Source organism: Struthio camelus, chromosome 1 (assembly GCF_040807025.1).
Source record: "Struthio camelus isolate bStrCam1 chromosome 1, bStrCam1.hap1, whole genome shotgun sequence".
Lineage (NCBI taxonomy): Eukaryota > Metazoa > Chordata > Aves > Struthioniformes > Struthionidae > Struthio > Struthio camelus.
This window is the reverse complement of record NC_090942.1, coordinates 74,215,148-74,241,105: the sequence shown is the minus strand read 5'-3', so window position 1 is coordinate 74,241,105 and position 25,958 is coordinate 74,215,148. Positions and strand designations below refer to the sequence as shown.

General features: G+C 39.0%; 1 protein-coding gene across 1 annotated transcript; it reads left to right on the top strand.

The window, feature by feature from the left end:
• Positions 1–813: 813 nt before the first annotated feature.
• Positions 814–24,869, top strand: LOC104142138 (solute carrier organic anion transporter family member 1C1). Its single transcript, XM_009671909.2, has 15 exons — positions 814–931; positions 3,136–3,281; positions 3,919–4,060; positions 4,170–4,302; positions 5,828–5,955; positions 6,182–6,328; positions 10,862–10,960; positions 11,769–12,011; positions 13,210–13,374; positions 14,783–14,978; positions 17,475–17,640; positions 19,973–20,154; positions 21,577–21,641; positions 22,820–22,937; positions 23,945–24,869. Exons 2-15 carry the CDS (start codon positions 3,171–3,173, stop codon positions 24,165–24,167), a joined length of 2,118 nt encoding a protein of 705 aa, XP_009670204.1. The 5' UTR covers positions 814–931; positions 3,136–3,170; the 3' UTR covers positions 24,168–24,869.
• Positions 24,870–25,958: the final 1,089 nt, after the last annotated feature.

Sequence of the window (25,958 nt, the reverse complement as noted above, 5' to 3'; positions counted from 1 at the left end):
AACTAGACAATGATTAGCTGCTTTTGCACTCTGTATGTGCCTGGTTAGATTTTAGAGCTGATTTTCTGTTTGTGGATGGTCAGCATGTGACAGTCAGGCTAGTTATATGTAATAGGTTCATTACCTAGTTTCATAACTGTTTGACCAGTTTGCAGCCAGCACGCTGCTCTGAGGGGTGGCTGTATCATCCTACGTCTCCTACTGGCACCTGTGCGAATGGCACACAGTTGTTTTAAATTACCCTGATTTCTACTGCACAGAAGGCCTATGGCAGGAGGCAGTGATTTCCTGAGGGTTTCCAACTGTAGATCCCTGTGAAGGTAGCTCTCTTTGCCTCTATGTTAGGGTCGTGGCACAGAGGACCTGTACTTGAACTGCCAGCTGTGAAGGTGCAGTTTGCATCAACCTGACGAGCTAAGTCATTCTCTAGCCCCTCTGCCAAGATCCTCAGCAAAGCACCAATAAGTACAAGTTACAATGCTTGCAAGTAATACACTTGGGGGAAAATGCTCTTGAAGTACTTGCACGTGAGTTGAGCCACTCTGTAGCTGGAGTAGCTGGTGGGTGGCTCCAGAAAATCCCCTCTGTACAGGTGCCTAAAGCAGATTTACCACTTACACACAAAAAAAAAAAAAGAAGAAGAAAACAAGTTGTTCCTCCTGGGAGAGGCTGGCACCACTAGCAGGCTGGCAGATAGACTGCCAAAGTAATGACAGTACAAGAAACCTGCCTTCTTTTGCAAAGCTTTTGTATCACTAACTGTGGGAAAGTTTTGCAATCACTGTAAGAAGGAAATCCAGAGCTTAAAAAAAAATGTATTGGAGTGCTCTACTTTAAGTAGGCAGCACTTCTGCGGTGACGTTGCTCTGGCTCCAAGCCTGAAAGCCCTTGGGCACAGGAAAGCAACAGCCTGACACAGAAGTGACACAAAGTAAGTTGCCTTTCTCCGAATCTCTCTACTTCTGTCTCTCCCCACCTCTCTTGCCCTCTCTCTTCTGCTGTTTCTTTCCATTTGTTTTTTTGTTTGTTTAATGGCTGCATGCTAGTGCAGGACAAAACAGGGTCTGTGTGCATCTCAGTGTCACTAAACTTGAAAGAGATTATCTAAAGCTCAAAAAGACAGTTCCACACTTAGATTTTTTTAGAGGATAAGGACTGTGGACAGCTGTGGCATGTTTTATCTGTCTGTGCTGAAGTTACTCATTCCTGTTAATCCATTTTGAAAAATTATCATTAATTAAATCTTATGATTTTTTTTTTCTGATTCACTTTATCTTAAATACTGCTGGTATCAATGGTTAACTAGTTTGCCAAAGTCCAGATTTTTATAGAGTGGTCACTGAAAATACTATTATTTCATTAGACAGAGGAAAAAGTGAGTTCATGTAGTTCAACATTTGCTAAATGTTTAAGGTATGCTATTAGATTGGCAGCATAACATTAAATATTGTGAAAAGAAAACTACGCCACTGATTTAAATACTGTTTATTTAACAGAGTCAGATATTTCACAAAGTTAATCATCATCGCAGTACAAATCAATAAAGAATGTGTTTGCTTTAGAGAACTGTCTTTCAGCTACTATCCTGTAAAGACTGGAGTAAGTTTCAATTCACCATACATTAATTATCTAAAACTGCTATTTTCAATCTTTTTTTGATTTGTGAGCTGCTAAAAATGGTCTAAGGAAAGTTAGATCCTTTCAGAAACTTCATGTAATCTGGATTACTGTGTAATATACCTGTGCTTGCTTTTCGTAGTCACATTTGGTGGGTCATCCTGGAGCAGAATTTGGAATAAAAAATTATAAAATTGAAGTGAGAGCTTATGAGGCTTTATATCTCTTTATTAGACCTATTCACAGTCTTTAAGAGTAACTTAATTTGTGTTTTGTGTGGATAAGAGAGCTTCAACCTTTCTGAGCGTGGGTGGACTTAGTTACCCTTCAGTGTCTCGCCCGGGAGAACAGGGCAATCCAGGGGAACGGAGAGATCGTTACAGGTTAGCTAATGGCATTGCAGTAGCCCTGCAACCCACAGTGTCTAAAAGCCCTCATGACACCTCACGATACGGCTCAAACTCGGAGCTCAGCGGGCCTCCGAGGCCTGCACTTTAATAAATTCACGGAGGAATTTAGCACTTCTACCAATTGGAATATCTGAGATAACAATGGGGAGAAAAAGTTGCAGGCCACTTTCAATTCCAATGCATATTAGAGCTAACTCATTGATTTCAATACTTTTGCACTAGTTTTCCAACAGAGAAACTTGGCAATAGATCTTTTTCACTTGTTTTCACTTCAGATCCTCCCTACTAGCTGTTTTTCCCTGATCAGCTTAACCTACATCAACTCATGTAGCTGAGACAATTCCTTCTATCAGAGTTAATTTTTAATAAGAAAACTTTGACAGTCTCATTAAAATAGCTACAATTACCACCTTTTTTGCAGAAACTTGAGAGCCATATACCTAGAAGATATCCCCTCCCCTTTTTTCAATCTTTGTCCTTTTTTTTCCTCATACGTCTTTCCCTTTATCTACTATATTCCTAATTCCTTTGTTTTCTCCTGTCATCATTTAGGGTCTGATTCTACAAACATTTATCCAATAAATAATTTTGTTCATAGGAATGCTGCCAGAATGTTCAATATTTCTGCAGATTCATAGATTATGAAGTCTTTGTGAATATTACATAATATCAGTAACCATGCTGGATCAGACCGAAGTTTAATTTATCCTGGGACAGTGACCAGAAACAGGTGCCTAAGAAAGTATGTCAGAATTAGTTCAAACACAGTGGAGACGTTTCTCTGACATACTCTCCTAGCATCCAGCAGTTCAGGGACTTTTGTTCTCTATACAAATTTCTAAAAACTGTGAGAAAGTTACCTCTATATTTCCATTTATCCAATCAAGGTTCTGAAGTCTCCTAAAATTCAGATTTCCCAAAGCAGGTGCACCAACCCTTAAATCATTATAATGTCACTTTGAATACTGCTCAAGATCCCCTCTGGGAAAAAAATTTAATGTGTAAACACTTCAAGTAGTGTCTCACTTCTAGCATGCCTGAAAAAACATTGGAGAAGCTTTTATTGCTATGTAAATAATAGTAACTCACAGTCATATTTTCCAAACAGGAAGATCTACATATCAGATTTAGAGGAGGAAAATCATGGATGGGAAAATAACTACTGGCCAGCTGAAAGACAAGCCGCCATTCCAGGACAGCAATGACAGAACAGTTCTTGCCAAGAGCATATGCCATAATTGTTCAAAATTAAAGGTATGGAGAGTAGCCCTCAGCATGCATTTTCTTTAGAATACTGAAAACCATAATCTGAAATTCTATCAAAATTTAGCCAATTCTGTATGATATCATTTTACACTACATGTATTGGAAGCAGTGTTTTGGGTTGTGGTTCCAAGCACCTCATATTTAATAGATGTATTCAGCAGTTAAAAGATGGTGCCATATTTTGCTGATGAATGCATTACAGACGTGGTGTAATCGTAGAGGTAATTGCTAAAGCAGCTACATCTTTTTATTGATGTTTTTTAGAAGAGAAAAAGTAGGAGTAATAAGAACATGCTGTACTAAGACTACCAATAAGAAACAGCTTTATGCTTTAAGTTTTCTCTAAGAAAGGAAACAGCTAAAACAATATGTGGTAGAAAGATAGAAGGCATAAAGAGTCAATGCATCTCAACTTTCCTCTTCGTTGCAGAAGAGGCGGCTTTGAAGGCCACCAAAGGCAAAGCAAATAACATCTTCTGTCTAAATGAAAATGATGGAAAGAACCTCTTCACACAGAATTAGAAAACAAAATATCTGATTTCTGTGTTCCTTGACTAGATTGCTGAGCCATCCAGTCATGAAAAAAATATATTTCTTTGCACATTCCATTATTTTCTCTCTTCAGATATTTCTTGGAGCTCTAGCTTTTTCATTTTTCGCCAAAGGATTTTCTGGAAGCTACATGAAGAGCATGTCCAGTCAAATTGAAAGGAGATTTGAAATTTCATCATCAATTGTTGGCATCATTGATGGCAGCTTTGAGATAGGTATGTGTACTTTCTGAGAGAGTGGAAAAATACCCTTTCCTAACACATTTTTTCCCCCAAACACTTTTTCTTTTTGTAATCTTACTGATACATTTTTCTAATGGTGCAGGTAACCTAATGGTAATGGTATTGGTAAGTTACCTTGGACCAAAAGTGCATCGACCAAAAGTAATTGCTGTTGGATGTCTCATCATGTCACTTGGAGCATTTTTATCTGTGATGCCTCAGTTCCTAATGGGACGGTAAATATAGACAGTTTTCACGGTGTGCACTATTTGAAATTGACCATATGAAATTTTTTTGTCATATATCTCAGTTAAAACCTTGACAATAGTAGTTTCCTCCAGATAACTGGAAGGTTTTAGTAGGTGGATTTTTTTAATATCGGCTTTCTGATTTCCCTTCTGAAAGCATAGCTCTTTCTACTAGGTAGGTAAGACAGACATCTGCAGTTCAGGGTGCTTGTACGGCTACAGCATCTTATCCATAATTACGCATAAACTGGGTTGAATTTTTCACGTGAGAAGGATATATATAGATAGATTTTTTGGATGTGCACCTTTTTTAATACTTAAACTCTAATAAGATCTTGTTGGAAAGAAGCCTCTTTCTCCATGGTGGTTATTTATGCTGAGCTCTTTAAAAATAAGGAAGGTGTGTACCTACCGCCCATTGAACTCAGGGAGAGTTAATTATCTGAAGACCCTGTAGGATCTAAGCTGCAGTGCTTACGTAGATGTCAGAAGCAGTTCTTCTTCAGTTCTTCAGCAGCCTTACTGAACAGTAGTTGAAAATAAAGTCCCTCTGTCTCTCAAAAGTTAAAATTATTTATCTGTGTACCTTCCTTAGCTCCAAGACTTATACCTGTGATAAAGAGGGCATGGAAAGAGTTCTGTCTGGGGACCGTGGGGTGGAAAATGGCCACAGTCACTGATCTGCTTGTGAAGTAGCAGGGAGCTTGCGCTGCAGGAGACAGCACAGGATGGAAGCAAAGCTTGGGAAATCTCTGATTTAGCCCAAATTCACAGCTGAGTTCTGAAGATTACCTATTCTCGGCAAGACTGCAAAATCCAGTGGCCATGGAGGCCTCACTGTTGTCCGTCACAATATTGAATGCTACCACTTGATAGCACTGTCAGAGAGAATATCTGCTGTCCATTCACCCCCATGTAGTGTAATTGAACTCACGGCAGCTGCAGGTTACTTTGCAGACTCGCGGTAGTAGCTGACTGTCTAAATACAGCCTACCTGAGACGTGGGTTTTGCAGCCTGTGTTAGTCCCTTTGTAGACAAAGACAGATTACTATTAGCACCAAAGATAGCTAATTTTAAGTTAATAGAGTTATTTCTATATTACACATCTGTCATATAGTTAAGAAATGGAATGCCAGTACGGAAAAATATCAGCACTATTGTACATAGACAGATGCAAACAGACTTCTGTCCTTGAATCTAAAGAATGATCCCTTAGCCTTGGACCAGCTTTTCGGCTCTTTAGCTAAAGAAAATATTGGGGTTAGAATGGTCACAGCACTTTGAAAAACACTAACTTGCAGTTAGCCTAGCAACTAGGTAACCACTGGAAGACATTATGCAGTCCTCACACGAGGATTCTTTTTTTTTTTTTAAGTAAAAGCTCTGGATGTGGGTTGCCCCTCTGCTTTGCCTTTACGTACAGGAATCCCGTGAGCACGAGGCTCACACTCACTTCTTGCAAAACAGAGAGATTTTCATATGTCAGTTGTATTTTACACAGTTGTTTTCCAGTTATAATTATGAAAGGATAACTGTTACTGTGGACAACTCTACAAGTTTATCAGCTTGCTCCCCAGCGTTGTCTGTGGATGATACAGTTTCAGATGCTACGGAAACACCAATAGAAGTGAAAAATTCTGGTAAGCAAAAACTCTGACACTGGAATCCTGTCTTTTCTTATCCTCTTTTTATATACCCTCTTTTCATTGGAAAGCCTAAGAGTGAAACCCCCATTAGATACCACGATATGTACAAACCCATACTATTATGCTTGTACAAAAATATCTTATGTTATGCTATTTTTCTGTTGCAATAAAGTATTTTCAGAATTATGTTCACAAAAATGTAAATGTTTATGGCCTGCAGGATGTGAGAAAACATCGAGTTCCTATCTGTGGCTCTTTGTGTTGATGGGAAACCTTTTACGTGGAATTGGGGAAGCACCAGTTATGCCACTGGGGGTTTCATATATTGACGATTTTTCTAAAGAAGAAAACTCAGCATTTTACATAGGTAATATCCGAATGGACATTCTTTTCTCTAACATTTCTGTAGCCAAGCAAAAAAATCTATCTATTCTATTTTACTTAATTTTTAATTGAACAGAGATAAATAAGGAAAGCTAAAGAGATCTTGTCTTTATTTTGGAAGGATATTTCCCAGATGCTCCTCTTGCTTTCCCCAAGTAGCTTCTGCTACATGTGCCAGTTTTCTCTCTGAAGAAAAGAAACAAGAGTCAGACACTTATTTCTCTGCAAGTGTTTATTACTCTTACGTGGCATTAACATATCACCTTCAGTACTGCAGCTTCAGAGAATAAATTCTTCCTAATCACCGATCCGCAAATACCAGAGTTATCCTTAATCACAGTTATGCAAACATGTTTCAGAAGCTTTATGCTGACATTTTGAATTTTACATGCCACATACTTGCTGAAGACATTTTTTTAATGCCAATGGTTACCTAAGGACAAAACAAACCCTTGCTAGGATGTTGTAACAAATCACTTCTAATTGGGATTTTGTTGTTGTTTTGAGGCAAGATACTCCATTGCCTAAGACAGAAAGACTTACACCCAAGCTAATTCATTTATTACCAGTTTGATTTAAAACCTTGGAGTCTTTGTGTGACTAAGGGTTCTCGAAACTGCTGCTGAAAATAAACTTGGTGAAGCTGAACAGGTCATAGAGGTAGTCAGACATCATAGTAATCTCATCAAAAACTCAATGAGTGAGGCTGCAAAGTAAGGCCACTGAAAATGCCTTCGTCTGGGGATGAGGAAATCTGTAGCTTAAGGAAAAAGGAGGTACTGTGAATGGAGCTGACAAAAATACAAGTCCCACTCTCAATCCTTAAGAAATGTTTGTAATCACCTCTGAGCTTATAACTAACGGTAGTTTAAAAAGCACAGCTGAAATTTTTCTTGTCAGAGTCTGATCTGGGAGAGATTACAATGTGCTGGGATCTATTGGGGAAATGAGACTGAAAATATAAAGCAGAAGGAGATACAGCGAATAATATAGATTCAACCAAAATGAAAATTTGTTTGGGTCGTGTAAATGAAACAAAACTTTTTTTATGGAGTATCCCAATGTTTCATTTTGACATTCTCAATAGAATTTTTTCAGACCTTTATTCAATTAAAAGATTTCAATATTTTAATGGACTGACTGAAGTGCAAAAAAGAAAACATTGAAATATAAGCTTTTCCGTAGGCCTGTAATTCTACTTTTTGACCAACTCTAACTCTTTTTATATCTCATTTTTATCACTTGTTTGAGTCAAGTTATGGCAGCATTTTTGTCAAATATTTAATAAATATTGCCCTCCAATGAAAAAAAGGCAAGTCAAGCCTTGCTGTTGAATTTTGAACATTGATCTCATTATTTGACCCTGAGCCAGAAGCATCACCTTCCTGTGTCTCCATTTCTTCTCCCGCTTTTTGATGTCTTGCTGAGGAAAAATGTAGATTACTACCACTATTGTGCCACTGTTTATGCTATTGTTGTGGCAGAGACAGCTTTTGCTAAATGTCAGTAGAATACAGCACTGTGAACTTTTTGATAGAGCTGCAGTGCAAATGACAGCTGATAGTAATAAAACCCTGAGCTGCCATAGAATGGAACAGAAAGGGAAAAACTACTCTTTTTTTTTTTTTTAATTGTCTTACCAAATTTGTTAGAGGATGATAGCTTTAACATAGAATTATATAAGACAGAAAATCAATCGTTTTACACAACCCCTTCAATTTACCTAGTTCCACCAGGCCATCAACATGGTCCTGAGCTAATGCCCCCACTGGTACAACGTGCTATACACTGCCTACAGTCCTAAAAAGTGCATTCTCATAGGGTTACTGTTCAGTGTGACTATGAGCTATAATGACCTGACCCGCTGTCTGCAAGCAATTGGTATTCATTAGGAGGTAGGACTGTAAGGCTCTGACTGGTTTGCTTTGCTCTGAGAGTGACATTTTGAAAGGCTGACTGATTGCTTATTTTTATAAATATTCTCCCATACTAATCACCTAAATTAGGTATTTCACGGTATTCAGATATGCAACTCCTGCTTAGGCGCCTCTAGAAGAGGTGCCATTATATCTCTGAGGATCTGGCTCATACTATAAGCTCTTGGTGATCAATTTATTTTTTTTTAGTCAATTTCTGAATGTAATTGAAACAGAATATTGACATGGTTAGTTAACATCAGTAGCTATCAGATTTAGCATTCTGTAAGAGGAATAGTAGTCAATTAAAATTATTTAACGAGGTGTACTCCACTTCCATGACTTTCTGCAGAAAGAGAGATTGTGAATCAATGAAATTACATCACAAAGTTAAATGCTAACATATAATCCTGTATCTGTTGAACTCAATGGCTTCAATAAAAACATATGTTTACAACGTATGTTTTAAATTTTAAAACTGGTTATATGCCATAATTACGCATCAATATAAGGGCAAAGTTGAGGTATGTTAATTTGCAGCAGCTGATTACTTGATATGTTTTCATGAATTGCTATTTACGGTTCAGTCTGTTTATTAATTACGAAGGATAAATACAAAAATATGGTATGAAAATATAGTGAACTTATCTGATTTTATCTTATCACAAAATAGGCATAAGCTTATTAGATTAGTGAAGCTGTTCTTCTATTTCAAAGCTATGTAAAAGTGGAATTTAAATTAAAAACTTCTTTATGCATATGCAAATTTATTGCACATATTCTTAGTTTCTCTGACAGCTTATAGTATGTAAAATAAATACACTGTAAAATAGCAGGCCACTGATATTTTGCTGGGGATGCTGGGTTTTTTTACCTGTTTATTTTAGAAATTTGTCACTGAGTATTTGAACTTAAGAGATGAGCTTTCGTAGTGCAGAGCAGTAAGATCTGCTGTAGATTAATTGGTAAACATGAAGAGCTTTTTTCTGGCTTCCAGTGTCAAAATCCTGACTCTACACAAGTCAATTGCTTTGGTAGCATCATAATTTAATCTAAAAGGCCAGATTTTCCAAACAATTAAAATGAGAAAACTGAATGATAGCAATAGGCAACTGGAGGAATTAAACAAAGAGAAAACTCATATTGTTTCAGATAAGAAAACTCATACGGTTAAATTATGCTGTAAGAATTCATTACAGAAGTCTTTGATCATTACCTGAGCAATCACTGTATTGGGCAGTAAGTTTGCAAAACTAATAGGAGAAATATCTCTGCAGTAGAACAACACAGTAGGATTTACGAGGCATGATGCCAAACCTGGGCAAAAATTGACAAGCACTTCATTAAAAATTCCTTTTTTTCCAAATGAAATCAGGACTTCCGCAATTTCTAACATCCCCCAAATGGCAGTTCCATATGAATTTGGAAGACCAAAATCACTGAAGAGATTGGAAACTGTTGTTCTTCTGCACTTCACAGCTAAACTTCAAAAAAATCAGGGCAGGTGCCAACGAATGCTTGAATTATTTTGGGAATATTTTTATTTTATCTTAATTGCCATCAGTGGTCACCAAAATCAAATTGCACTGTATTTGCATGCCCTGTTATAAGACTTTGCAGCAAAATGTGGTGCCAGCTTCATAGGTTTGTACTTACCTTCACAGCTTATTCATTTGCTTCTAAGTGTATCCTATCTTCTTCTTCTGATCCTGTGTTATCTCCTCTGTAAGCAGAGACAAGAGAAGGAAATGGAAGCCCCAGTGAGGCAAGTAGCAAAATTGAAAGCTGATTTCAAAGAGATCATTACTTCATCACTAGATTTCCTGATTTTTTTTACAGCTGCAGTACATATTAATTGAACCATTAAACTAGTTGCTTATTCTACTGCTCAGTGAATCAACACGGATTCTATCTAAGATACTTCGTTCAAGTACTTCATTCAAGTATAGCCATATTTATATTTCCTTGTTGCTCAGTGAAAATATTCTCAGGGTTCACTTTTATTACCTCTGTCTTTTAAATGTGATTTTAAACTTCGAAAACACTTGTCTTCTTGTATGCCCATTGTCAATTGAACTGCAGTTACTTAAACTAAAGACCTGAAAATACAGTACGGGGAAAAGTTCTGAACTCTAAAATCACAAAACATCATGCAAGTTATAAATATAATTATGATACCTTAAGTGGACCTGGAGTTGTACGTTCTTTAGTTAACTGCCATAAGCTGAACAATACAACAAAAATCTGAGGAGAGATCCCAAGGAAGAGGATGGGTAAAAATCACTGCAGCGTAGATTCTCTTTGCTCGTATTTGCTCTGTGACCTTGATCTTGCCAATTAAAATGCACATGGGAGTCCATGCGCGAGCCCTCTGCCTTCAGCAAAGCCCTCTGTGGGTGAAGGAGCCCCCTTCACGCTACAGCTAGCAGGGCTGAGGGCTTGCAGTTTTTCTTCTTGCCTCTGAAAAACTTATCCTTAGACATTTTCAAATAGACTATGCCCATTGTTTTTATCTGCTCCTTACCTCTCCTCAGAGGAGTGGGATGCTTGTCCATATAGTATCTTACTCACTTGCTTGTGGTGCTTCCTTCCTGCTACAGGTGTGGTGAGATCTGCAGGGATGTTTGGGCCAACCCTGGGGTTCCTGCTTGGATCTTTCTGTGCCAATTTATGGGTCGATATTGGCATTGTGGATATTGGTAAGAGACAGTGAGGGGATGCTCTAGCTAAGAGGGCTGCAAGATAGGATCCTGCATGCTAACAGTGCATCCTCAGGATACTACTCCAAAAAGGGTGCTCTCTAAAGGTTTTTCATGCTCCAAAGCTGATGTTATCGCTGTTCTATTTATTTCTGCAGCAGGGTAGTGTGACTGGAACAGCCCTTGATGCAAGGACCCTATTCAGACTACCTATATGTTTTCTGCCTTACATGCTTGCACACACATTTGTTACACCTTTGCTGGGTAGCTGAGAACGAATGAACAAACGAAAGGCCATCCACATGTTAAGACAGCAATCAAGAGCCTTTGTTCATGGACATTTGGCTCATGACAGAAATTAAATTTTCTAAATAAAAGTTGAACAAAGATTCGTATGAAACCCCATTTCATGGTCCAATTCACTTTATATATCTCTAATCCTGGAGAAAATTTGAGGAACCTAAAGAAAAAACTGTTGTTTTGGGGGATGAAAGCAGGAGGGGATAGTGGGAAATTGAGAGGGAAGTTATTTTTTGGTGGTCAAGGGCTCTCTTGCTGTCGCCCATCCCTATAAAAAGTGCTGAAAGGCAAGTCCGCTGCAGGAAAGGCCACCATGGGTCTAGATGGAGATACTGGCACTTCTTACTTTTGACTGTATGGGACTGATTTAATACAAGCTGTGTTTTAAGTCTTCACATGAAATATAAATCTGCTTTTTCCAGGTGTTTAAATCTTGTAAAGTTTAAGTTAAAAATTAATCGCTCTACATTGTATTTAATCTCTTTACCTCTCTTTCTGTATTTTACAGATGCCATCAGCATAAATCCCAAGGATACCCGCTGGGTTGGTGCCTGGTGGCTTGGATTACTGATCTGTGGAGCAGTCAGCTTCATAGCTTCATTGCCTTTCTGGTTCCTGCCGTACTCCTTACCAAAAGAAGGAGAGGATGAAAATCTGAAGATCAGTCATTTGCCTGTATCTGTTCAGGGAGATCATTGTAAAACAGAGCCCCCAGTTCAGCCACAGTTAAAGTTTTCTGAGGCAGTAAAAGGTGAAAGATTACGGCCCAAGGGTTTGCATATGAATTCTCTCCCATGGGTTCATTCTGAGCTGAGTGTGGGTTTGCACAACACCCAGCAAAATGCAGGTTACTGCAGTGCAAACAATGGAAAAAAGTGCTCTCTCTAAATGGTAGTACTGTACCTGACTGCTGAGGGTCTGCTTCAGTCCTCTTCCTATGTCAGACAGTTGGAAAAAGCTCATGCTGTTGCTTTGAGCACTAGAGGTTCCCATTTCAACACAGTTGTTGTCATACGATGTATTACATCATTATAACCGTAAGAAGGGGGAGGGCACGAAACATCCCAGTCCTTCATTAATAAGCAATCCACTGTTGGCAGGTTTCTCTTTATTTGAGACCAACATATGGGAGGGAAACATGGGGCTAAGTACTTCATTGGCAGTTGGTGAGGTTTCACTGAATTCATGGTTCCTGTGTATGAGCTCAGTTATGCTGACTTTGATAAATGAACCTCGTAGAGTTAAGATCAGAATGAAGTACCCAGTGCTGGACTCAGTCCCACAAGTTTTTTGTTCGTTTGCATGCACGTGCACCCATCAGTGAATAGGATGCTTCCCTGAGAAGTGTTTTGAAATCTCATCTTTCAGGCAAGTGTGCCAGGAGCTAGACTACAGGCTAATCACAAGCTTTTCTTCTTCACTGTTTAATTTTATGGACTTAGGTACAGTAATCAAGGATCCCAGTAAAGGTTCCTGCCTTTGGCTGGGCCAGGTGTCTGAATCCCTTTCTTTGAATGTCACTCCAGGGTACCGCGTGTGGTGCTCTCACACGGCTTGTGAGGGCTTCTGCTTTAGGCAAAAATATTTTTGCTTAATATATAATAATCTTAGTCTTGGGGCACTCTTCTGTTTGGGCATTGATGATCAATGCGTCAAGCTGTGTTGCCTTTGATGACTAGTCCTGGGTAACAAATAAGATAATCTGGGATTTCTGATTCCCAGTCCAGCATTCACAATACCATTCGGCATTGCTACTTCATGCAGCAGTAACTCTGTAAATCACGTTTTAGCAATGGAGAAAATTCTCACTCTGGCAAGCATACATTTTGATAGGCAAAAGTTATATCCTGCTATTAATTAAATTGAGGTTAGGTTTATTAGCTAACCGATGTCAAAACAACTCTTCTCTGTGTTTAGCAGGGTGTACAGCATATACCTCTCCATTGCAGATTTCCTACCAACTTTGAAGAAGCTATTTGGAAACCCAATTTTCCTGGTGTATGTGCTCCTTACTATTCTGCAGTACAATTCTCTTGTTGGACTGATAACTTATGAGACAAAGTTTATGGAGCAGCAATTCAATGTCTCAGTGGCAAGAGCCATCTTTCTAATTGGTAGGTACCCGTCTTCTTTTTATTCTAAGATTAAAAAGGAAGATTTTAAGGAAGATTTTATTTGTTATTTTGTCCTCCAATTTAAGAGGAGCTTCTGTGAACTTTTTTGGTTTAAAAAAAAAAAAAAGTATATATAGAGAGAGGTTTATTAGTTTTGAACTGTATTCTGAAAGTGGATGTTAATTTTAGTGTTAATTTTCCTGATGTTCCTAATTTAGTGAGCTAGTGGGTAATTAGAACTGGGTGAATTTTTCAGTTGAAGGTTTTTTCAAAGAATGACGTTGGGGTTGTAAATTTGTGTCAATATTCATGAAAACAAACGCCACACAAATTACAACTAAGTAGCAACTGAAAAAAACATGACTGTTTAATTTCAAAAGTATTCGGAGAAGTGTCTGATTTTCAGTTGCAGAATAACAGTTTGCATCAAATGTTCTTCAGTTTTGATTAAAAGTACAAATTTTATAAACAATCAAAAAACAAAATGTAAAATTTCAAGTCATTTCATTCATCTCAAAATTCGTTTTATTTGCCCCCCCCACCCCCGAATAATTTCATTCTGTTTCTCTACAAAAAGGAAAGCTGAATAATATTAATATCTTGCCGTGTTGGATAAACATGGTCTCATAACCTGGCAAGAAAACCAAGGTATTTGAGGACATTGCAGAACCTATATTCCATTACTTTAATCTGAAGCAGGTCTGCTTTTGCTGTGAGTTAGGTACAAAAACAGAAAGAACCCTTTTTTCCCCTCCTCTCTCTTTTTTAGGTGCAGATAAAATTTTACAAAAACAGCATGACCAAAGACAAAAAAAGTCATGCAGAGAGAGACAAACCCCTCACAACAGAAAAGTAAAAGCTCTCTATTCGGCATGTGAATATTAGGGCTGGAGTTCCTCAAATGTTGAATAGATATTCAGTCTAAATGCAAATCTTTCCATGATTCAGTCGCAGAGCAAAATGGAGTCTCATACAAAACCAGACATTCCTTCCTTTCACCTTCTGTTTTTGGGAATTTTCAGTAATCTTCAGAAAGTGTTATGATTTACATTAGATGAAGAACTTCCCATAAGCTACAACATCTATCTGATATACTCCATTTTCTAACAGGCACCTGTATAAGTCCTATTACATCAGAATACGTACTAAGAGCAGTACACTGAGAAGGGTAGGGAATGTTAAGGAACTAAGCTTTTTAAAACAGTAATAGGAGTAGGAAGAAAATAAAGAGATAATAAAAATTAGTTAAAGAAAGATTAAGCAAGAAAAATTCATAGAACCTCAAAGGACCAGTCTGAAAGAAGGTCAGAGTCTGTGTGTTTTTTTTTTTTTTTAGAAGCTACTGTTACTCTAGGAAGGGTCTAAAAGTGGCAGCAGTTAACATCTTTCTGTTACATTTTATTTACAGGTGTTATACTTTTACCCATCACTATCCTGGGGATGTTTCTAGGAGGCTTTCTGATTAAGAAATTCAAACTTCATGTAACTGGAATGGCAAAGTTTGCGGGCATCACCTTTATATTAGCGTATCTGTTAAACCTCTTGTACTTTACGTGCAGTTGTGAGGTGCTCCAAGTGGCTGGTTTGACAGTGCCCTACTCTGGGTTTGTATTGCCTTGGGTTTGTGCTGGTTGTGTCCCTTGCCATAATTTTTTCCTCCTTTGTTCAGAATATTTTGCATGCACTTGAATTCTTTTACTCTCATAATCTCATCTGGGCTCATAATGTCATCTGCACTAAGAACCTTCTAATTTAGGAAACATTTTACATTGAATTTAATGAGTTCTCCAGTACAGCTTCTCTGTTGATTTACTGTGGCATATTACTATAGCCTTTTGTATGGAAGGTATATCTATGTTTGTATGTTTAAAAGGTAACTAATTTGTTTTTGAAACCAAAGCATACGAAGTTATCTGTTAGTGTCAGTCAGTGCGGTTTCAGCTTGGACAGTAAAGCTACTGTGATTATGTCATTTCATCAACCCCTTAATAGTAACACACACAAGAGGATCTGAGGAGTTAAAACAGACTTGTCAGGCTGAAATGATAGCTAGTGCTGGGGATGTGCAGAGTACTATGATTTTGGTTTTCAAGTTTCAGTTAAGCTGGGCATTTTTTTTGAAATTGTTTGTTGCTGATTGTTGGCAATGTACCTTTATACGCTGGCAAATCAACTAACTAAGATGAAATTGATTGCAAGCAATTGAAATGCTTATAGTTTATTTGAAAGCTTTAAAGCTGGCCTTCTGCTGCCACATAGGGAGTAGAAGGTATAAAAAGTGTTGGAGGTGACTTCCCCATAGGCACTCCAAAGACTTTGTGTCTGGAAGGGCCCGTCCTCTAGCTCACTAGTTGTCAGCCTGCACTGCTAGTTACCAACCTCCCTTCGTGTCTGGAGCTACTTACCTACCTGGGCCTACTTTTTTTTTTTTTTTTTTTTCTGCTGGGAGGTAGAAATAGGTTACCTGAGGAACCAGGTGCTGCCCAAACAGAAGTTCCCCCTCCCTTACCAGGGCCACAGTCATGTCTTCTTGAGAACTTTTTGCTGACTCCAGCAGCCTGCCACAATTGCCTACTGTGTAAATTCAGCTCGGTCTGGCCCAACAAATTTAGAGGGATTTTAAAGGATTAAACTGAATCCAGCAGGGCTTGCTAGATTTTCAGTTCGGACAGAAACTCAGACCTGTGTTTCTTGAAACTGAGCATATGTTCAGAGAAATATCTAGGTGTCTTGGCAAACCTGAAACCCAGTTCAACTGTGAGGTTAGTTACGCAAAAGATGTCAGTTTTGGCCAGTAGTGATTACTGTGACACAGTGCAGCATCAGATGCTGCAGAAAAAAATAAAGAATAAACCAGAAATATCAAGATAGTAAGTACTAAAAGAGCAATTACAGTTTTTCCAGTCCCTGACAGTTGGGAGTGACTGAAGAATTTGCCATGTACTCAGACTTTTCTGGTCAAGTGAGTCACATACTACTTCACCAGTTTAACAGTTTATGGTTTGAAGACTGGCTATATCACAACAAAGGCTCAAAAAAACCCAGTTATTTTCCATCCTAAAAAACTTAGGATGAAAGTAGCCCCACGAGGTTTGTTTTGGATTGAGGGGTAGGGAGGAAGAAAAGGAAAAATTTTGACCCTTCTTCTTTGATTTGTGATTTCAGGTCATGTTTTTCAAATCTGTGGCTGTAAGTCACCTTAAAGCTGGGGTGATTTGTGGATTGTGGGCCCTTCACGCTTTCTGAAAATTGAGCCCTGCAACCATGCCTGCAGAACTGCTGGCCACTTCTTTAGTTCTCAGTTCTCGCTGCCATCCTCTTAGCTTAGCACCTTGGGCCACAGTTAGATGTTTCTTATGGAAATGTTAATAAGAATGAAAGCTATAAAAGTTCACGATAATGTACCATAATAAATGAGAGCTGATAAGAAATGACTCAAGCCTGGCCCAGGTGCAGGGCTGCTGCTGAATGTGGTCAGATTTGAGGTGGAAGCAGCACTTACCCCTCAGACACGCTTGACTGTCATTGCCACTAACCTGCTCTGATCCAGTAAACGAATGTCAGGGACACCTTGCTGCTGTAGTTTTATGGAAAGCATTATATCACTGCTTCCAACAGACAGATGTGGCACCCTGCACTACTAGGGAAAAGCATGGCTGGTCTACAAGTAATAGAGATTTGGGGTATGATTTTCTTTTTCTTGGACTGAACGCTCAAATGAAAAAGTAATATCAAATATTCCCTCCCAGTTTCTGTTTATTCATGTCCTCCTAGCCTTTAGCAAAGCTAAGGATATCTACTTTGCAAGTTACACACCTTTTCTGCAACGGTGCATAACACTGTTATTGTGTGATGAGATGAGATTAGTTCTCAAGAGAGTGTTGGTTTAGCTGACGACAGCTTAGTGTCTATATAACAGCTTCACAGCCTGTTGGATGCTAGCAGATATCTGTCCAAAAGGATTGCTTCACTTCCTCATTTTTTCCTGCCTTCCTAGATAATTTTTCTGCCTTTCCAGAAAATATCCTTCCCAGATATTTTGTCAGAAGTTGTAATTCCGCTACATAATTCTTTTGTTTCTTCCTGATTTTTTCCTGTAGATTGAAACAACTCTCCTCCCTGCAAAGCAGCTTCATAGCCAGTTGCAATGCTGACTGCAGCTGCAAGATGAATCAGTGGGACCCCGTATGTGGGGATGACGGAATCACTTACATGACGGCCTGCTTTGCCGGGTGTAAATCATCCTCCGGAATTGGAAAGAATATGGTAAATGTGTAGATGGACAGGTGATTAATCTATAGCTGGATTTGTCGATCCATTCTTTTTTTTGGCTTTCTGATTAAGAAACTGCATGGAGATGGATGTCCATTCTGTACTGCTTAACCATGAAGTAGTAACTGAGTGAATGCAAGGTTCCAGGTAGGATTTTAAAAGGCCTGGGTGGAGGAAAGCGAGCTACTCAGGAGAGATCTAAAACCCCCAGACTCTTGACTAAAATTTCTTGAATGCTTTTATTTTAAATTTTTGAAATTTAACTAAATGATTTTCTTCTCAGCAAGATAACTATACATTTCATTTTAAGTTTCTCAGTAGTTTCTGTTATTGCATAGGTCCAAAACAGCTAAGAATGATCTGCTTTAGAAGACTTTTTTGGTTATACCAGCAAATTCTGTGGTGTGAACTCATGTGCAGATCTATATAACACTGTGAATGCTGGTTTCATGAACCAGTATGAACAGTGCTGGAGTTGCCCACTTTCCCAAGCTGCTGTAGCAGTGGAGCAGCAGCTGCACAGGGGATTCAGCCAGCCTGGCTAGGCTGACTTATTTAAATAAGTCCTACCTCTAAGCTATATAGCCACAAGACCTGTAAATGTAGGCTTTTGTGCTCACCTCTGCCTAAACTGCCTGCAAAGTTTTAAGCAGGACTACATCACTTTCATTTTAGTCAGGTAGGCCATGGGCAGAGGAGCATACTCAGGAGCCGAGCAGAGCCAGGGATCTATTGGAGGAGTGTTTTGTGTGAGCGATTTTTAATTCATATTGGGCAAAATGAGCTGATTTGGCTCAGATCGGTAGCATAAAACAGTTCATTGTGTCTGATGTGAAGTAGACAGTGCTCATGGCTCTGCTTGCTGGAGACATTAACAGCAGTAGGGACAGAACTGGTACTACTGTCACAGCTGGATTTGGAAAAGGTAGGTCCAAAGCCCTAGGAAATGGTTTGCTATTTGCAAATTACACTGGAAAGAACTGGCAAGGTCTGTCTTCATGTGGACCGATTAAGATGGCACTGCATAATCAGATCATCTGCTTCCTTTAGTGTATTGCTGCTCTCGCAACTGTTATTGCTTTTCTGCTGCAGTTCCTAACCCTCAAAGTTGAGCAGCATTATCAGATCACGTGAAAGGTCCTAGCCTGCTTCAGTGAGCAGCTGACTGGGTTAGCCTCAGTCTTTGCTGAAGATGAGCGCTCACTAAAACTAGGTGGCTGAACTAAGGTTTTCTTATGGCACAACATTGCATTACATTGCTTTACATTACTGGGAAAATACATAGAGCTGAACCCTAGGTCCTAAGTTATAATGCTTATGGCAAGAAACAATATCTAAACAAATATTTAAATATATAACATTTACAAATACATTTACAAACACATTTACAAATGTTACATTTGTATGTGCATATATTACAAGTACATTTACAAACACAAAAAATCTACAGACACAAATATTTAAATATATAAATATTTCTAACAGAACCCTAGTCTGAGACGATACATACCCATCATAAGAACTGCCAAATGCTGTAAATTAAGGATGCTGAGGTAAATGCTGAATGTTAGGTCATCAGCTTGCATTTTTCAAAGTAGTATGAGGGATACAGTCATATCTCTCCATTGAAATAACAGTTACTATACAGTAATCTCTTTAAGAAAATTCCTTTAAGTTGTTCTGCAAAGCAAGGAAAAAGCAGAAAATTGTCGTATTAAGTGTGTGAACGGCCATATCTTCTGGCAGAAGCACAAGTGACTTCTCATAATAATACTGAAAAAGACAGGCAGTGTCTTCTGCCTTGGTGATATCCATAGCCGTATTCTCTTGCTTCAGCTCAGTAGCATCGGCTTTCAAACCCACATCGCCTGCTGGCTTCAATGGCTGTGACATAGCCCACTTTCAATCTAAGGCCAAATGCTGGTTTAAATACATAATAATAGATGCACATGTTTGCATTTTCAGGCCCATATCTATACCTTTATTGTTATTTATGTACTTCATAGCATCCCTTGTGGCTGGATAAGATTTAATGTCTGAATTTTAAAGCTTTGGCCCGTCTTCAACACACACAGAGCACTTTCTGTCCTAGCAGCAGTGTGGCTGAAACCAGAATCACAGTAGCTTTGTGTCTCTGGAGTGGCTTAGAGCGGCTGGAGCATACCGGTGAACTTGGCCATCAGTCTGTAAAGATGATCAGAGTGGTTCTCTCAGCGTAAACAACAGCCTGCCTGTTACAGGGAGTGAAAAATCTACCTCCTAATGGGTAGTACGCAGAATACACTGAATTCTGATTAAATAAACTCTTCTTCTCATCTTCTTTCAGGTGTTTCACAATTGCAGCTGTGTGGAAGGACAAGGGCATGGACTTGGCAATTCCTCTGCAGTTTTGGGACAATGCCAAAGAGAAAGCTGTACCAAAACATTTCCCTATTTTTTAGCATTACAGGCCACATGTGCATTTATTTTATGCTTAGGAGGCACTTCTACATATATGATAATGTTTAGGTGAAATACTTTGCCTTACCTTGACCCTAAAGCTTGGGGAAAAGAGAACCAAAGGATGATATCTACCATTTCATTCCTGTTCTGAGGAATGGCATTCTGATCAAATTGGGGTTGTGTGTCCAGCTCCATTTGGAAGGATAACAAAATGTCTATCCACCACTTAATTCCAGTTTAAGGCCTAGTATGTATTTTGATGATAGGCAGGCCTTCTGCTGATTCTGTACATTATATTTTACTTCCAGTGAGAGGGATGTGTTTAACAGAGCAATGAACTTTAAATAAGATATGGTGCTAGACTGTTTCCAAAGTGGCTATACTTTTCACCTTACTCAAGAAAAAAAAAACATTCACCTTTGTTAAGAGGTTTACTGAAAAGCTTTGTTGTCTCAAAATTTTTCCTATATTGTGGATATATGTGAAAAGTTCAATACTCCATTTTATCTAGAGCTTGTATAAACAGCTCAAGCAGCACTGCTATTTTATACTTAGAAGAAAAGACAATATTTTGTGCCTTTCACACGGAAGTTTCTTTCCACTCATGCTTATGAGTGAATTACAATCTTCAGCAGGCAGCGCACATCACTAGCTAACTTTCTTCCCTAAATTACGGATTCTTCTGCAGTGCTTCTTAGCGCAGCTGTTCTTATTGCTTGCCTGGATTGTGGACAAGGTTAACTTTAATGGGAAAAGCTGCTAGACAGCTAGTGCATATAATCAGCAGTTATTAATAACAGTGCTGGAAAGAAGATGTGATATAGCGACCTAGCATAAACTCCAATTCAGGAAATGGACAGGCCAGAGCAAGTCTCCTGCCTGCCCCCGTGCCAGCTCAGCGCTGCCCTCTGCTCTTTCTGTGAATTCTTCTCATTCACCTGATGGATACAGACCCTGTCTCCACTGGTAGGAATGAGGTGCTTTTATAACCAGGTAACTCACGGTCGCTGTCTCTCCATAAAATGCTAGAAGCCCAGGTGGGTTTTATCTGCATGTAGCTAGCAGAGGCTATGCACCCGCTCTCTGACTGCCCCTATGCTGTGCAGCCACTTGTAAAGCACAGAAGCTTCTTAGAGCTTAACTTACGGGCATGAACTGCCTACTTTTAGTTGGTTCACTTTAATTTTCCCATGTATCTTCCCCAAAAAGCCTTTAAAACCCGCCTTCCTTAGATTCAAGAGTAGTTCCTAAAGGTTCTCCCATTTAGCTCAACGGGAGTTCATCCACTGATATGAATGGAAGGAGGCTCAACGTCCAAACTTTAACTTTGGTGAATGTTTTCAATTAGAGTCCGGGTGAAATGTGCTATGTAAGCCACAGCACTCTCGGGATGGGGCAGGCGCAGATGTTCACAGCCCTCAGTGTAGCTACCTTAGTATATTGCTCCGCAAAACATCAAAACGGTGTATTTTTTTTTTTCCTTTCCAGATCTGTTTCACCAGACTTGAAATCCTTTGCTGTGGGGATTGAAACTTTAGGTGGTAGAGTACTAGGTAATGCTTTGTTTCATTTCCTTTTGGGATTCAAATAGGCCACGGAAGAGAGACCAAAATTAGCTGGTGGGATGTCCTTATTCCATGTTGAAACAAAAGAAATTCTCCAAAACTTACTGTATGCCACTTCTCTTTATATGCAGAAAACAAATTTTAAAAAATTTGAAGGAGCTTGCTACCTGCTTCCCTGTATGTAGTTACATATCATAATTATCTCTTCAGAACATTTTCTGTGCAGCAAAGAAATCAGGCAAAGGAAGGAAACTGCATTGTAGCTTTGGCTGTTTTTTGATTACCAGGCACAGCTACCTGAGCAGGATTAGTCTGGGTATCCTTAACATCCATGCTCCCTGTGGTTGACCATTTTTCTTACAGCCAGCATGTAGTCTGTCTGTTCATGTCTTTCTCGTGTGGGCCTACAAGAAGTAATCATTCCATTTTTCAGACATGTAGCATGTCCTACCTCTTGCAAACCTTGCCTTTACCTTTTGAAATCTTCCTCACGCAGACAAGCCCTTCTAGTCATTTGGTTCTCTCCCTTAATATCTATATTTTAGCTGAGTGCTGCAGAGAATCAATCTCATGCTTTTATGAAATAGTTTTCTTCACAAAACCACACATTACCTGTGAAATAGCTAGCTCATTATATTAAAGCATTGTGACTGTCTAAAAGGGATCCTTTAAGTCCTAGTCCAGCAACACACTATATATTTGGTTTTGATCGAGTGCTTAGAGCCCTTTCTACTGAATTAACCATTTTAAGGGCAAACAGTTGTATAATACCCAAAGAGGCATATTATTATATATATATTAAAATATCATAGCACATAATTCCACGTCAGAGACTGATAAAGAAGTTTTGGTTATATTATTTCTATAAACAGCAGAAGTCAAAATTCTGATAAATAATACCATTAAGGTGGAATTACTAACTTTTTTCCCCTGAACTGGAGCTGAAAATAATAATGCTGTAATCTTGCATCCATTCCACTCCCTTTTAATACTTGATCAAAAAAAAAAATTCACAAGTCTTGTTATCTCAAAACTGGACTGGGCTGTTTTGTCCCATTTTTTGCAGCAGAAACCTATACTGAGATCCATTTTGTCGTTTCTTCACCATGACTTTAAATTCTGACATCTGCATTTCCGAGATCATGTAATAGGGCTTTTCTTTACAGGAGGACTCCCAGCTCCTATTTATTTTGGTGCCTTGATAGATGAGACCTGCCTGAAATGGGGAACAAAAAGCTGCGGGGGATCTGGGTCTTGCCGAGTGTACGACACGAAAGCGTTCAGGTCAGCTGAAATCTTCACCAAGGGGCTGGGAGCTTGGCTTCTGAGGCAGCTTTGGTCACCAGGGACTGAGGTATACTTTTGCCCATGAGAATTGTCCAGAAATGTTTTAGGGTACAAGCATCGGAAGTCCTAATTTTGACCATGCCTTAATAGCTCAATAAGCCACACATTTAGATTAAATCTGACATACAGCATTGCAGTACACTCCCTTATGTGGCCAAAATCTGTACCTTTAATGAAGTCCTAGAGCACTATGATGCTTTGGGGAGACTGGACAACCTTAGAATAAGTGTAGTACTAAAAACGCTCTTTGTCACCCCCTCATTTCTCTCCTTACTGATGTACAACACATCTTAGTTATCTCCATTGCCCAGTGCATCTAGATCATCCTGGACCTGATAAAGTCTTACCGTTTTCTAGAAACAGCTGCTCTCCCGAGGCCAAGAGGTTGTTCCCCAGCTGAACTGTCCTTTAACTGAGGAGTTTTTTGTGTGAATGCGAATTGTTGGAACTGGGGAGAAAATCCAGGACAGAAAAAAATGCATTGAGTATTTTCAGGGCAAGAGTCTACTGTGAGAGGTTATTGTAGGATTTTGCTATCGAGAGATTTGGTCACAAAATGCACTTAGAGAAGGGACACTGAGGCTTGCTCGGGCATTAAGTGCTGCGGCCGGGAGCTCAGCGTGGTGCCATTGGTGACAGCCAGGACAGCCAGCAGGGCCCTGGCTGTGCAGCGCCCCTCTCCCAGCCCTAAAATGTGATCCATGGACAAGCAGCACTCCTCAGACAGGAAGCAGCTCTGCTAGCAATGTAGGATGAGATCAGGGCCTACCCAGGACTCAAAATCATCAGGTCGGTTGTTTTCTGTCTGTTATTTCCCAAAACATGGAATGATACCTGGCTGAAAATAAATGCCTATGCCTAACTGTGTTTCATATCTTGCACGGTTCCACTCAGAAGTGGAGAGCGTTACTAATAAGAACATGTTTTGTTGCTTTCTTTTCCAGAAATATCTATCTTGGACTCATTGCAGGACTGCGGGCAGGATGCTGTTTCTTATACATAGTGCTCTATGTCTTAATAATGAAGCGGTTCAAACCAGAAAGCAAAGAGATGTCAGATATTAAAAATACAGAAAGCCCAACCAGTAAAGAACCAGTTAATATCAACAAAAAAGAAACTTTACCTGGTGCAAGAATTTCAGAGGACGGTGAAGAAACTCATATGTAAAAGAGAAACGTGGCCTTTTCTTACTCCGCGTATGTGCCAGTTTTTCTAAGCACAACAGAGATTTTATTACTGACTTTAACAGCTAGTTTACATTTTTGAGATTCAAAGAAAAAATGTCTTGGAACTGTTGGCTTTTTATTTACTTTATCCTATCCTCTTCCCCTCCCCATCTCAAACAATAGAGGAAAAAGGTTTTTAAGATTTGGGGAAACTCTCAAGCCTCCTTACCTCCAGTTCTCTTTCTTGACCAACTATAAGACTGGCCAAAACTTTTCAAGTGTAATAATTTTGAATATAATTGAGAAATTAAAAAGAATAAATCCACAATAATAAGGTTATTTTCTGTTTTTAACCAACTTTATTTCAAATCTTCTTGCCTTGTATCTAGTCCCACTCCTCTAAATGGCTAATCAGGTTACACTTGCTCAGTTGCTCTGATGAGCTTCGCTGCTTGGTTGATGATCCTTGTTACAGACTTGCTCCCTCAGCTGATGCTCAGGTGAGAGCCCCCATGGACATCAGTGAGCACTTTTTGGATAAGAACTGCACAATGACATCAGGATGTGGCTCAAAACCAGTAAGCAATCAAAATGGATTGAAAACAAAAGAAAATGGTGTATGAATTTTGCAACACATCTCAGTATTGAGTTTGAGTAAAATTACTCTGAACTGATGCAATAAATTGATAGATGTTAAAGTTCAGTTTTTTTGTTTTGGGTTTTTTTTTGGTGTGGGCAGATCTATCCTAATGACTACAGTATATAGATATGTATCCTAATGGCCACACGTATTTAGCTTCCCTTCATGTTTTAAGGAAGCCTTGAAATACAATGCGGAAAGCTTCAAAATTCACATCTTTCCCTGAATGGACTACTCTAGAGAGAATCTTTAATAAAGAATGCTTCCAGTAGTCATTACTGGAAGAAAACAGTTTCTGAAAAATACTTAGTGTGATATTTCACTGACAGATCTCATTCAGTAGCTTTACAGCAGGAGCAAATATGCCTAGTAAGATTAGTGTAGGTTTTATCTCCATCGCCACAGGTATTCTCCTTTCTTTTCTGAAGGGTATTCCCTACTCCCTGAAGTCCTGTGCAGAAGCTTAAAATTAGGAATCAAGCTTCTTTCCTAGTCTTTAACTTCCCTGAGACATGGAAGGGAGCACTGTATTAATATAAAGAAAGTGTACTACCCTCTATCTGAGAAAGCAACAGAGCAGAGGGCAGACAAGAAGGCCTCTCCATATTAAATCACCTTCTGATCTTTCTTCTACCATCTATTGCATGTAAGCGCCAACACAGGAGTGGAAGCTCTTGGAAAAAGGGCCTAGGTGGTACTTACTGACAGTAACTTCTTCAGATACTCGTCTTGGGGACAGAGTTGGTTGCATTTTGTTGCTTAAAGACAATGAGCAACACATTTAGATGTTACGTCTTTTGCAATCACAGCTTTGATTATAAACTGCAAACAGATATGGGAAGGCAATATGTGCTATAATGGAACAGGAAAGAAAGCTGCTCCAGAGCAGATGATACCAATACTGCAGCTAGGTCTGGAAATAATTAAAGAAAAATCTTAGGTCCAGAAATCCCAGGAATTTTACTCTAGAATACTCGCGGTGTGTCTTTCTCCCTCTTCTGACAGCGTTATAACATTGAGCAAACATTGGCAGTTCTAGAAATAGTCCTGATATGCACTAGGTACATAGGAAGAGATCTAGGCAGGTAACTCATATTAACATCATCTCCCTTTTACTTCTGTTGTTTAGATTTTTATTTCTATGCATTGATT